This window comes from Dromaius novaehollandiae, chromosome 3 (assembly GCF_036370855.1).
Source record: "Dromaius novaehollandiae isolate bDroNov1 chromosome 3, bDroNov1.hap1, whole genome shotgun sequence".
In the NCBI taxonomy this organism is placed as follows: domain Eukaryota; kingdom Metazoa; phylum Chordata; class Aves; order Casuariiformes; family Dromaiidae; genus Dromaius; species Dromaius novaehollandiae.
This window is the reverse complement of record NC_088100.1, coordinates 51,155,985-51,169,535: the sequence shown is the minus strand read 5'-3', so window position 1 is coordinate 51,169,535 and position 13,551 is coordinate 51,155,985. Positions and strand designations below refer to the sequence as shown.

The 13,551-nt window shown below is 45.6% G+C and overlaps 1 protein-coding gene across 1 annotated transcript; it reads left to right on the top strand.

Annotated features, from left to right (window-relative positions):
* The first annotated feature begins 3,314 nt into the window (after positions 1–3,314).
* Positions 3,315–12,607, top strand: PPIL6 (peptidylprolyl isomerase like 6). The gene is made up of 8 exons (XM_026119895.2): positions 3,315–3,638; positions 4,319–4,414; positions 4,922–5,110; positions 6,413–6,475; positions 6,621–6,768; positions 7,830–7,886; positions 10,963–11,098; positions 12,376–12,607. Exons 1-8 carry the CDS (start codon positions 3,315–3,317, stop codon positions 12,485–12,487), a joined length of 1,125 nt encoding a protein of 374 aa, XP_025975680.2. The 3' UTR covers positions 12,488–12,607.
* Positions 12,608–13,551: the final 944 nt, after the last annotated feature.

The following is a 13,551-nucleotide window of genomic DNA, read 5'->3' as shown; positions in this document are numbered from 1 at the left end:
AAAGCCCATCATAAATTTTCAGAAAGCAGTCCTGTACAGCTAACGATATTATACTTGGGATTTTTTTTTGTTGTTTTTGGGTTTTTTGACTATTAGTTTAAAAGGAAGGGGAGAAAAAGCAGCAAGTTTGCAAGTTTGTCATTAATTCCCTTTCTTGCCCCCAATGGCAGTAAGAATTTCCACACCTAGAAATTATCTCTAAACAATAAGAATAGCTATATATATATATTTTTTTTTTCAAGAAAAAGGAATAACAGGAGCCAGACATAGGTATGTACAGAATTAAATTTTGGGAACAGAACTTGTGTGTAAACCTAAGCACAATTGGGAACTATTCACATCAGTGTTTTTTTGAAAAAAATACGCAGTTGATTGCTATGTTTTTAGTACATATGCTTTGCAATGCAAAAGGGAGAAACAAGGCATTTTAAAAGGCCTAATAAACTTCAGTCGTATTAATCTGTTTCAAGCTAAAAATATGTCGACATAGAGGAAAATAGGTACCTAAAAGAGTATTTTCTGCAGTGTCACTTATTTTCATATTCCATTCTGGGTATGTTGCTTCTCTTTTTGAATTTACATAAGGCTGCTATAGACATTTTTGGCTATAGCAGAAGCCATATGGTCTTGCTGCTAAAATTAAGTTCTGCCTGTCACAACCTGCAGAGGCCATGGTCACTGAATAGTCACACTTGCTCTACAGAGGAGGAAGAAAACAGCTTTCTCTTTGAATGTTTAACCACAGTATAGAAAAAGTAGCTGTAGTTTAACGTGGTGACTTCTTGCGGTTAGCTCAAGTTAAGCCTAGACTCAGCCACCCAATATGCGCGTGTCTAAATTAACACTGCCTTGTCCATGAGAGGATTTTAATATGTTAAAAGGGCAATTTTTTTCTACTAAAGACATGGTTTGTTTTCTGTAACCGTATCTCTGTACTAAACTACGTCATGCGATGAAAATAGAGCCCACAACAAAAATGACTTCAGGATGCTTTCCCTGAGCTTCAAGTCAGGGCTTCACACTATGGACATATTTGTCACTTTTGTGACAAATATCTGTCATTTTTTTTAAAAAAAAAGGAAAATGAAAGAAAAAGGCAGTCAATAACCTCACCTGTGGCATTGGGCCACGGTTTGCAAAAAAGTGCCCACCTAGCAGAAAGCTTTCTGAAGCCCTTTTTGCCATGTTGTCTGCTTTTATTGCATGATGTAATTTAGCAAACACGGAGATACAGCTTTGAAAGATAAATCATGTCCTGGTTAGAAAACAAGCACACCTTTAGTGTATAAACATTTGCACCAAATTAATTGAACTGATCCAACAGCAGCTTTGGCAGGGATCTGCTCACAACAACAGTTGTCACTACACATTTTAGTGCCGCCCTTGGCAGCAGGCCATCGTTCCCCCCCCCCCCCTCCCCCTTCATCAGCATTACTTCTTGGGCCCAAACTGTTTGCGTAGTCTCGATTTGACTAGGCGTAGTGTGAAAAAGCAAACACCTACGCCAGTGAGAAGTGAAGAAAGAGACCTAAAACTGCTTTCTGAACACCGGAGCTGTCAAACTGTCCAACATGTTCCATCTCCCTCGATTTTTTGGTATTCTTTCAGCAGGACGGAGTCATAAAATGAAATAAGCTGAAATCCTGCGCTAAGGCCTCTCAGGCAAGTGAGCTGCTGTGTTAGTCAAACCTCCCAAATCCAACAACCTTCATAATTTCCAGTACTGTGAGGACTCAGCTCTTGCCCACAGACGCCAAGAGCAGCAAGGGCAAAGACTGCTGCAGATTCTCACCAAGCAGCCGCAACAGTGGGACCCCGGTGAGCTGCGGCAGGCAACTAAGCCATGCGCGGACCAGAGGAACTTCAGGGCCCTTCTGCAATTTGTGATTTCTTTCTCAATCACAATTTTCTACAGGTGCACGCAGCTCATAAATTTCTAGCTGAGATGCCATAGGTTTTCTTGGATTTGGCTCTGTGGTTATGTACAAATTTAGCATTTTATAAAGCCATTTAGCTACACAATTCCAAAAAAGTGCATGTGGTTATTAAGGCAAGACATGAATGTGAGTAGTTTGACACTGGTTTGTTCTGCACACATGAAAATTGCAAGTATCTTATCTGCAACAGAATTTTGACACGTTAAAGATGTATTTTTTTGTGGGGACATCGAGATTTGTCCCACAATGTCACAAAAAGCTATGCAAATTCATATACCTTTGATTAAATGCATTTAGCTTGCTTTGAAACTACTCAATTATGTTTGCTTGGACATTACATAAAATTAAGTTTTATCATTCCTAACACAAGTGTCTTCTAACATTCACACTGCTCACAGACTGAAGGAGAAGTGATCACCTGCTGACACCGGTGTGCTGACAGAAACCCCTGCTGAATCTACAGCAGTCTCACAAAACTGCTTTTGCCAGTGACATTTTAGTGGAAAGTGAGAAAATTCGCTGCAGCGATACAAAGCCGTGTTGCTATAGCTGCAACCACGCTGCAGTTGCTTTGCCAGTACTGCCCTTCCCACTCCGTCAGAGGGACTGATGTCTCCGTGGAGGAGTGCAGTGGTGGTGGGTCTCCCCCTGAGCTGGGACGGGGTTAGGAGACTCTCTCATGAGAAACCACTGGAGTGGTAAGAAACAGAGACCCGGGCAACAATGAATGTGCAGTAAGATTCGCTTGCTGTGGCTACACCATATAGCCATCTTCAATAAGTCTGTTTGCAATAAACCCAGAGATAATAATGCCATAATATTAATACCAATACCAATACTAGTACCCCCCCCCCCCCCCGTGACAGTCTCACCATGCAACAGTGGGACACAGTGAATAAATTAATAGGCAGGCACTTCCATGTAAAAGGAGCCACTTTTTTTTGCACAGCGTGTAGTTAAGCTGTGGATCTCGTTGCCACGAGATTTTGATGCTGCCAAATTTTTACATTTGTTCAAAAAGCAAAAACATTCACAGGGAAAGGATCCACCGAGGGGGACAAAACCCAAAGACACCAGAAAATCGCTGAGCAGCAGGTCCCCAGATGCTGGGAGAGTAACGGGGAAGCATCGATTTTGTGCCAGCTTAGTCTTACGCTTTTTGCTCAGCATATGCAGTTTACCGCTGTTAAAACCAGGATCTTCATCCTTTGAGTATTTCTTTTCAGCGATTATGCACTTAGGCCATCAGTGATAAGATCCCAAAAGGCCTGGGCACAGCTCTCCGCTCTGCTGCAGGCTTTTTGTGTAGCCTGTTTTTCTTTCCTTGGGAGGAAAACGGACATAGTAGAACTTCTTTACTTTCTGTACGGTGGAAAAATGCCAACGGGAGGCTGCAGAAGCGCTGCAGGCACAACTCAGGAAGGGATCCCCTGGCTTCGCCCACGTCACCCATGTCCGCGGATCCCAGCGGGCGCCACGGGGAGGGAAAAGCACGGTGTTTCACCAGTGGCTTGGCACGTTCCCCAGGAGCGGCGTCCTGCGGCGCCCCGCGTTGCCATGGAGCAGCAGCCACAGCAACAAGCTGCAGCTGCAGCCGGCGGTGGGGTGCGGGGGGCCATGGGTCCCCGGGAGCTGCAGCGCCTGGAGGTGGTGGGGCAGATCAGGGAGCCAGCTTTCCACGTGGCCAAGCGCACGGCGGAGGTAAGGCGGCAGGGGCCGGCCACAAGCGGGTGGCCACAAGGCGGGAGGTGTGCTGGTGGCACTGGGTGTTTTTGAGGCGTTTGGGCTTGGGAAGGTCAGGGTGCCCAGCTGGGCAGGCACGTGTTGCAGCGCTGAGTTTGCTCAGCAAGGGGTGACGAGGCCAATCCCCCACCCATGCACACCGCCCGCAAACCCCCCCATCTGCGCGAGCAACGGGTGCTGGAAACTTTTGCACCTCGATGTTGGCTGAGCAGCGTCTTTTCCCCGAGCGCCTGGGCCCCGGCTCCGTGTGCAGCGAGCGCCTGTGACTCCCCGTGAGACTGAATGCAACTGGTGATGCCAGGGACATCTTTGGACGCTTTGCTGTCTCATATCACTGGTGGTGGGGGGGATGTGGGCATTTTTCAATAGTCTTTGCAAAGCAGACATTCATATTAAATGCCAAAAAAACCCCAAAAAAGGACATTCATTACATTTAACACTACGTATTTAGACTCGCTTGCGTGTACTTCTGCAAGCATCGGGACTTGTGCCAACGGCAGAAGGAGCGAAATGCAATGCCTGGACTGAAACATGACTTGGACTGCAGCTAGTTAGGGAGATGCAAGCAGCGATAGTGTGGGTTGGGGGGTACTAAGCTGCCTGGAAGCAATTTTTTTTTCCTCACCTTGAACATCTAGGCTCTGAAGCTGAAGTTTCCGAGCAAGTTTGCAGACCCCACAGTACTTCCTCTGTTTGAGTTTGCCTGGCATCAATATTTACAGGAGAAAAAGAAGGTAACGCTTTCATTTACTGAGGTTGTTTTGGACGCCTGTCCGCGCCCCCCCACCCCAGCTGTAGCCCCTTGCAGCTTGGCACCAGCAGCACGTTTCGGAGGCACTCTTCCCATCGCGGTTCATTTTCGTGTCCTCAGAGCCCCTTGAGACGGGACGCAGGTCTCCGGGTGCTTTTTCCATTTGGATTATTAGAAAGCTGCATTTCTATAATCAAGAGCAAAAGTTGGCTCGTAAGTTGCTTGTATTGCAATTTTGATGTGTGCCCCAAAAATCACCATGCTGGTCAGACCCGTCAGGCTGCGCTGCCGCCACCTTCCTCTCCCGAAGCTCCTCGCGCTGCCGAGGCCACAGCGGGGGCCGGAGGGGCATTGCTGTAGCCAGATTTCGCTGCCGCGTTGGCTGAAAACGTTAGGTGCCCCATTGCCTCGGGCAGGACCACTGACTGCTTCCAGGCTGAGTGAGTAAATGACTCCCGGAGGTTTCTCTTTTCCCCCCTCCGGCCCGCAGGAGCTGCGAGGGGAGATGTGGGCGTACGGGGCACCGGTGATGTGCTTCGTGGGCGGCCAGCTGCTGGGCGACGAGCAGCAGCTGCTCCACTGGGCCCACCACAAGTGGGACCACCGCGATTTTGCATCCCCGGCACTTTACCAGGCTATCACGGAGGACTTCTGCACCAAGCACATGAAAAATAGCCAGGCAGGTAACACTGGTCCCGTGTGAGAAATGGGTGAGGTTTGTGACTGGCTGGATGTTATCGAGTGGAGAAAAAGAGGAAATTCAGCAAGGAGGAAAAGGAGTGAGCGCCATGGTCGCGTTTCTAGTTTCTTGCCCCCTGCGATGGGCAGAAAGGGGTGACATGAGCTGGGGGAGACGCTGCTCCTCTCGGCAGCCACAAAGCGCTGAGACAGAATATGAAAGCTCTATTTTCCTGGCCGCCTGTGGGAAAAGGATCAAGTTTCCCAAGAAATACAAAAGGACATGCTATTTTTTTTCAGAAACTAGTGGGAAAATGGAGAACGGCAGGGGAGGAATGGGAAGAGTGAGAAAGTCCTCTTTCAAGCAAGGGGTCATTCATGCTCTTTCCCAAAGGAAAAGGAAGAGATTTTGTGGAAGAGGCTGGGATAGGACCTAATTTTAAAAGGATAAACCGTCAGTTAGTTTTAACAAGGTTGCCATATTCAGGAATTGATTCGTGAGCAGATCAGACACTTCTTCTATGGGGGCAGCAACGTCCTCCGCGGCAAAAATCAGCCTTTGCACTGATAATGCAAATCCTCACGCAGCTTCTCAATGTCTCTGAGAGACGGGGGACCTGGCCAGGGCGTTTCACAGAGACACCGGCCCTGGTGCCCGATACGTCTGACTCTCACTCGGTGTGAATAGTCCCCCAAAAGCCCACTGCTGGCGGTGCCTCCTCCGAAGTCGCAAACCGCCTGGGTATCACAGCCCAGTTCCCAAACCATTTTTTTCCCCCCAGCTAAGAAAGCCAAAGATGCCGTCGTGTGTTGAGGTGTGATGCTGCAAACACTGAAAAGCAGTACGAGCTGAGAAAAATAAAATGTCAGGCCAAAGCAAATAACACAGGAGATACTCTATTGAATCCACTCAGATTTGAAAATGGATAGCAAAGAGCAAAAAAGGTCCATTTTTGGTGGGGTGAGCCGTATTCCTGTTGTTTTACTTATTGCTATCTGTGTTGTTCTGGCTACAACAGAAGTGTAAAGAAATGCAAGTGGAAGAGGTAGGCCCTGCCTTAGTATTTCGCTTGCAACCCACTGTAAGAATTATTTCTGTCCAGATTAAAGCGAAACACTCTTTACCTTTTTGTTTATTTAAACAAAATAGTAGAAACTGTATTGTTCTGTACCGACTATCCCCTGCGCATTTTCTGGGGCCATTCACTGGGGGGCAGCTAGACTCTGAATTGAGTTAGAGTAGTGAATGTTAGACTTAAAGCGGGCCTTTATTTCACTGGATTTGTTTTTCTGCTTTAAACAGCATGTGTTTGTGTACTTGGATATAGCTGTTCAGGAACAGCCCATTGGAAGACTCTTATTTGAGGTATGTTACAGAGGAGAAAAGCAAAAGCAGAGAACAAATAGACCAAACGCTGTGGTCTAATTTGCCCAAGAAGGGGGAACAGAAATCTGGCCAGTTGAGGTCGGTTATGAACTTCACGTATTTTTTCCTCTCTCCCATTTTGCAGCTCTTCTCTGATGCGTGTCCCAAAACGTGCGAGAATTTCCGCGTGTTGTGCACCGGGGGCTGGAGGTCGTCTTCCAGCGGTCTCAAGCTCGCCTACAGAAATTCCATTTTTCATCGAATTGTAAAAAATGGATGGATCCAAGGAGGAGGTGCATCTCTAAGTGTCCTAAGTATATCTAAATTACCGCAGAAGTGGGATGGGATGATCTGCATGAGTAACATTCTTCACCCAAGAAAACAGAACTGAGCTCCATGACATAGCTAATCTCTGCAGGACAAGCTCTAAATTAATATATATAAAAAACGGAAAAACATTTTCTCTTTTAGCCACCTCACTTAGCCACCTCACTTTCCAATCACAGGGAAAGTGTGGATAATTTGTTGTTTTTTTTTAATTATAGAAGACTTTTTCAAAAGATCTTTGGTAAGTATTTAGGAAACTAACTGAAAACATTAAAACACTAACAGTATACACAGGAAAACATACTGCTTGTTTTATAGAGAGTTTAGTTTATGGAGGCACTTAGCCAAGCGTCAGAGACACTCCAAATGTTTTGGTAAGTTATTTGAACATCAGGACTACGCCTAGAGCCGGGTGCTATGTACTGAGGAGAAAGACGTAAGAAATGACTAATCATGTAACTTGGCCGACCTCCCCAGGGAAGCCAGGCTAGGTGTGCCGGAAGAGATTGCCTTCCTGCCTGCCTTCCAGTCTATCATCTGTCTTATCTGCCCGTATGTCTTACCTTTGTTTGTCCTGTCTGCTCCAAATGTGAGCGCTTAAATTCCATGTTCAGCTTCAGCTTTCCATGAATAACCATGCAGATATTTATGTGGTCCATAAAAGCAACCTGAAATTATAAGCTTGCTACTGCAGGGGATTAACCTTAACCTAAGCGGTGTGTCGCAATGTTTAAGTAACAAAGACACATTTCTTTAAACCCTCTTTAAAAAAAACCAAAAAAACCCAGATGCATCAGTTTTCTGTACCGTCTCACCCATCAGAAATCTACCTCAACAGGAATTTCTCTTTTACCAAATCTTTTTCCTCAGATAAGCTAGTAGCCTTAACTCACTGTAATATCACAGCCTTATTTGCATCTTTCCTTGTCCTAAGCCTCTTCCCTCTTTCAGGCGTCCTTCCCCTGGCACGCATTGTTTAAACCCTGAGAAACCTGATTTCTGATTGCTGCTTTTATCTACTCTACAGACATAGTAGCTGGAAGAGGAGACGGAGGAGAATCAATTTATGGTCCCACCTTTGAAGGTATGTCTCCTGAATTATCTCACTGTGCACACCTCAAATTTCAGCAAAAATCAGGTTATTCATCCGATGTTATTCTCAGGATAACCAGGGACTTTTCTTCCATTTCCTTGAAGAAAATGCTTTGATATTCAGTCAGCATTATTAGCCATTTGTATTAGCATTAGCAGACTGCTTTAATGAGGAAACTTTTGGACTTGCATTCTTGCTTCTGATGCACTGTGTCCCAGCCTCCGCGTCCATTTGCACCATCTAAACTACAGCCGATGGCCTGCTGCAGACCTACTTCAAATGTAAAACTGAGAATACTGATGGTTCTGGAAGGGCTTTAGAAATGCAAAGTGCTGTGATTAATTATAGAGCTCCAGGCATCTGATAGCACTTAAGTATGTTTAAAGCAATGGAAATAACTCCGTTTTAAGTCTAGATTTGCTGGCACTTAGGCAGCTTCAGGGCTTGGGCCCATCTCAGGGACCACTGCCATCAGTTACGTGACTCTGCCGATCTAAGTGGGGTTACTTCAAAATTTCACTAAATTGAGAAGGCCCTTAACACTGTGAAAGTCAAGAAATGACAAACATGAGGTAAGTTTAACATTAAATGTTTCCCCATACTTATATAAGGTAATGAAATGTAAAGCAAAAAGAATGTTATAACATGCAATATTTAAGAAAAACAACTCGTCTAATTCACACAGACATTTGGGATATTCCGCTTAGATTAAACGCTGCCCATAAAGATGGTTTATGACAGGTAAAGCACTTTGGAAACTGATTTATATTCACTTATATAAAAGCTTTCTTCCTGCCAATGTCACAAATGATGTTACATTTGAGCAGACTGGGCAGCAGCCAACAGTGAGATCAGAAGTGCCAAGCGTAGGTGAAAACTTTATTTTCAAAGACATTCAAGAGCCTACACGACCAAGGAGAGGCCACTTTCACCTTGAGGTCCCAAGACCAAGCCAAAGCAAGTGACAACCAGGTTTGTAAGACTTTTTGGACAGGACATTGCTCCCAGCCCGGCCCTGCTGAAGTGCAGTGCTGACAGGCAGGAAAGTTACTGAAAACAGGACAAATGTCTGCGGGCTTTTTTTGAGTCCTGGCGGTGTCCCCACAGGCAGTAAATACTGCACGCTGAACGGGGTAGGAAGGAGCAAAAGTCACTTCCTTGACACCGAAACTCCTGCAATAGCAACAAATGGGCTCTCAGGACATAAAGACCTCACAGAGAAAAAAAGTAGTTATTGGAAAGAAATGAGGACTATCTGTTAAATTGTTTGCAACGCAAACAACAATAATGAGATTAAAAACTTGGTGAATTCCCTTTTCCGGCTGCTCTACGGGTGCTACTGTGCATCTCACACTTCTTGTACTTTCCCCCAGTGACTCACCCCAGGGCGGTTCGGGTCCTGCCCCGTCCTTCGGACAGGAACCCTCTGCACTTAAAAAATAAAATAAAATCAGTCTGGGTCTGCACGTGGCCCTGGGCTGCGGCATCGATCCACAGGCTGATGGATAAGGTGTCACAGTACATTTCCGTGTACAATTAATGAAGTGACACTTCCCACAGCTACCCTGTACACGGGCAAAGATGGGGCCGAGAGCTGAAGTGATCTATCTGCTTTATAGTCATGAAGAAAGCTAATAGCAGCGTGGACATTAAAATTTTGAGAGTCACTCTTGCTCCCAGCTTATTCTCCAGACGAAGCTTGTGCCTCTCATCTGCCACCGAGGAAGGACCCTGAAAGGGCTGGGGACTTTTACTGCTGTCAGAGCTGAAGTTTGGGCAAGTGATATGTTTCAAAAGCACGTAAATAATCTAATTTTAGGATAGATTTAATTTGGAACCCCTCAGCCCCAAAAGTGTCCCTGTAAGGATTTTATGGTCCATACTGCACACGCTACAAATGCTGATGTGCCAAAATAGAAGACTGCCTTTTTAATTAAAAGCTACATGTTGCTTTTAATCCTTTAGAAAGCTGTCCACTTAGCTATGCATTTTTAATTTAAGAGTTAGATTGCTTTCCTAGTGCTTCCCACCAAACTATTTACATTGAGGGCAGAGGACAAATACCTTTGATGTCTGAAAACAGTGACAGATGCCTCTGTCAGATGGCAATTTTCTGTGAAACTCTACATTTGGCACGTCTCCATTCACCGCAATACTTGCTGAAATTAATGGGATGCAACTACATTTTACTGTAATGAGCTCAAAGTCCTGAGGCAATTACGGAGAACCATTTGGCCTGGAGTGCCATGTCACAGTGCAAAGCACCTTACTCCAAAATTAGACAGTTGAAGTCATTTTGCAATCCACAAGTCAGCATTGAGGGAGTTGTCAGTTAAAATTTAATTATCGCTCTCATGAATCAGTTCCTGAGAAGGGCACTCAAACAGGGCAAAAATAGCCCCAAAAAATCAGAGAAGAATAAAGTTGAAAAATGTCCGTAGTTTCCTTCAAGCCTGTGGAGAGCTCGACGGTGTCTGGATGGCTCAGCGTGATGAGCACCATGTTGGGGACCGGCAGTGCAGGGAAATGTCCCCTGGCCCTGATCAGCCCCCTCATATTTGTGTCCCCTGCTCACCCTCTTGTAGCCGGGAGTCCAGTCACGCAGGGGAAGGGATCAGCTCCTGGCCATCATCCCCCAAAGACAAACATGGGGGGATCATCCGTAAAGTGGGAATAATCCTATGTAGCCTCAGGGAACCGTCCTGCTAAATGCCCTGAGCTCCTCCAGGGAGAGACCCTGCAGGAGGACACGGGGCTGGAGGGACCAGCACTGTTGTTCCAGTATTCAGAAATACCTAGAGCGATTTTTCACGAGTAGTTTTCATCTGTTTGTTTCTTGGCTTGAGAACTACATAGTAGCGGGAAGCACTTTCTGGGAAGGACATTGATTCAAGCCCAAGAGTGACTTCACTCATGTGGGTCAGGTTGATGGAAGACTGATGGAGGAAAAGGAGATGGAAAGTGAGACAGGGCAGGAAGGAAGTGAAAGAAAAGGGAGCAGTAATAGTGACTACAAGCAAAGGAAGCAACACAGTTGCCTTTTTTTATTACTGAACTCTTTTCCTAGATGAAAACTTCTCCATCCGTCACAACAAAAGAGGGATCCTGGGCATGGCCAACAAGGGCCGCCACAGCAATGGCTCGCAGTTCTACATCACTCTCCAGCCAGCTCCCTACCTGGACAAAAAACACGTGGCTTTTGGGTACGTATGCACAAGCTTGCCATTGCTTCAATGCTTAGGACGTTGCCCTGGGACGTTGCCGCCCATGAGGCCCATGAAACCCTTACGACGACTGCAACACAGCCGTCCCTGGCCATGGATAAGATGGATAAGTGACGGCCTTCCCTCCGTCTCTCTGCCTTGGCCTGACCTGCTCGAGCTGAAAATCCTCTGGCGGAGCTGCGGCAGCTCCTAGGGCCAAGCCTACGCAATTTTGCCTGTCAAACAAAGGTGTGCCCTGACAGACAGGGGAGTGTTGAGCAAACGCCTCCAGCCTCTGATTCGCCTTGAGGAGCTGAAAAAATTATTATAGTCAATATATGCTAAGAGTTTGTTCTCGGTAGGTTAATGCATAGGGCTGGCCCTGTTCAAGTTTTAGACTTTTAGGAATGTACTAGGGAAGATTTTGGTCTAAGCAGTTTGCTTGATATAAAGGAATAAAAATATGCATGTATGAAATTTGCAGTGGAGTTTCCATGTAACCACATTATGGAGAAAGGCAGCATTTGTAAAGGAAGTGAAAAGCATAATTATCTAACCCATGAAGAACAACCCAAAAGCAAATTCTCACTGGATATATTCATATCAAAGGGCATTTGCCTCAAGTGTCCGCCTTACCACCGGTTCTGTATAATCCAAAAGGCAGAGGAAACATGAGCATTAAGCTTACAATTGTGTTGCTTCCTTTCCTTGTAGTCACTATTACAGCTCCTAAAATGCTAACTAGTGACTATCTAATGAAGAGCCGATGGCTTTTGCGATTCCCTTATGAGGAATGAATCTTTAAGGAGCAAAGTGGATGCAGCCTGTCAGTAGGAAAACCACTATGTGGTTTTGGTGTAGCCCCGCATCAGAAACAGGCTTCAGCAGCGGTTCCTGGGCCAGGTGCTGTGGTGGAGGCAGTGAAGGCGGATGGCGTCACTGGCTTCGCAGAGCAATTATCAAAGCATTTCTTGATCTTCCAGTATCCGGCCTGAATTCTCTAGCCTTTCTACACTGTTGTTGTTGTTAAATCATGCACATTTAACTCAGCCTTTGCAGAGAAGATGTAACACAGCATGGTGTGCTATCTCCGGGCTCCTCGGCTGTGCAGGCACGAGCTATGCTGGGGGAGTGAGAGGGGGAGGAAAAAGCAGGACCAAAAACTTGGGGAAATCGCAGGAGAGTTGTTCTGGCATTCCCCCGCTGGGAAACAGAGGGCAGTGAGGTGCCACAAATCCTGGTTGTATCCTTCTTGATATACTTCTCCCCTACTGTAGGCAACTGATTGAAGGCACGGAGACTCTTCAGAAACTGGAAGCCGTGTCCACGTACAACGAAAGGCCTGTTGAAGAATGTAAGATTATTAACTGTGGGGCCTTTGAACCATGATTACAAGCCAGTTTTCCTTCATGTGGAAAGGTAGATTGCTATTTTCCGGTCTGTTTTTTATGGAGTTTGAAGGCTTTTACTTAGCAAGTCAAAAATAAAAGCACTTCTTGCACATGTGAAGTTTTTGGAATCATTCCTTTGACTTAAAAAAATGTTCATAGCTTGTTAAAAACACTTTCATAGGAGTACACAAAGGGACCTGGGGGTACATCCCAGAGGCAGTCTGCAGTTTATGGAAGACTGCAAAAACATGATTACCTAGCGACAGTATATTGTGACAAGCAGATGTGATAAAATGCATGTACAGCAAAGTACAGGTTGATTGATGGATACACACCTCTAAAGATAAATTTAAGCATTTTTGGCAAAATTGTGCCTCTACCCCAACCTCCATGGCACAGCGTGTCGTTCAGCATGCAATGGCCCTGCCAGGCCTGCCCAGCACAGCTCAGATACCAAATGCAGGCTGGATATGGTAGCTCAGACCTCTCAGAGGAAAGGAAAAAGTGTGTGCAGGACTCACACTTCTCTGAATGTCATACATTTGGTCTTGCACTGCCCACGAGAAACTAAAAGTAAAACATCTGAAATCAGGTTGGGCTGCATCAGGCTAAAACCAAGGAACGTTAGAGCAAGTCTAACCTTTGAGTAATTATTTTTGACACACAGTATCAAACAACAAAGTTTAAAGTGATTATTGCCACTAAAACAGAGAAAAATATTGTTTATAAAATTACTCCAAAAGAGCAAATGTTAAGGTTAAATGTAGATGCAAGTGTATAATACACAGCTGATTGCCAGTGTCAGATAAGTGGTTTCTGAGACAGACGTTCTCTCTAATGCATCGTGCAGAGCTTGGGCATCGGTTGTTCCAGCAGAGGATGGCAGATAAGCATTAAGAGACTGGAAGACTTGTGGAAAATGAAAATGCAATCCGGAAAGAGAAGGCATAACGAAGTACATTGGAAGTTCAAAGGAAGGAGCATTCGTCAGCCTTGGATGCAGACGTAACGCTAAATCATGCTGTGTCAGGGTTGTGCAGACACTATCAGTTTACTGGTCTC

Bases quoted from the DNA above. Each gene is read 5' to 3' on its own strand.
- PPIL6 (XM_026119895.2), top strand. From the start codon at position 3,315: ATGCCAACGGGAGGCTGCAGAAGCGCTGCAGGCACAACTCAGGAAGGG. The intron at 3,639-4,318 runs GTAAGGCGGCAG...TTGAACATCTAG, and splicing joins TGGCCAAGCGCACGGCGGAG to GCTCTGAAGCTGAAGTTTCC. The intron at 6,476-6,620 runs GTATGTTACAGA...CCCATTTTGCAG, and splicing joins TTGGAAGACTCTTATTTGAG to CTCTTCTCTGATGCGTGTCC.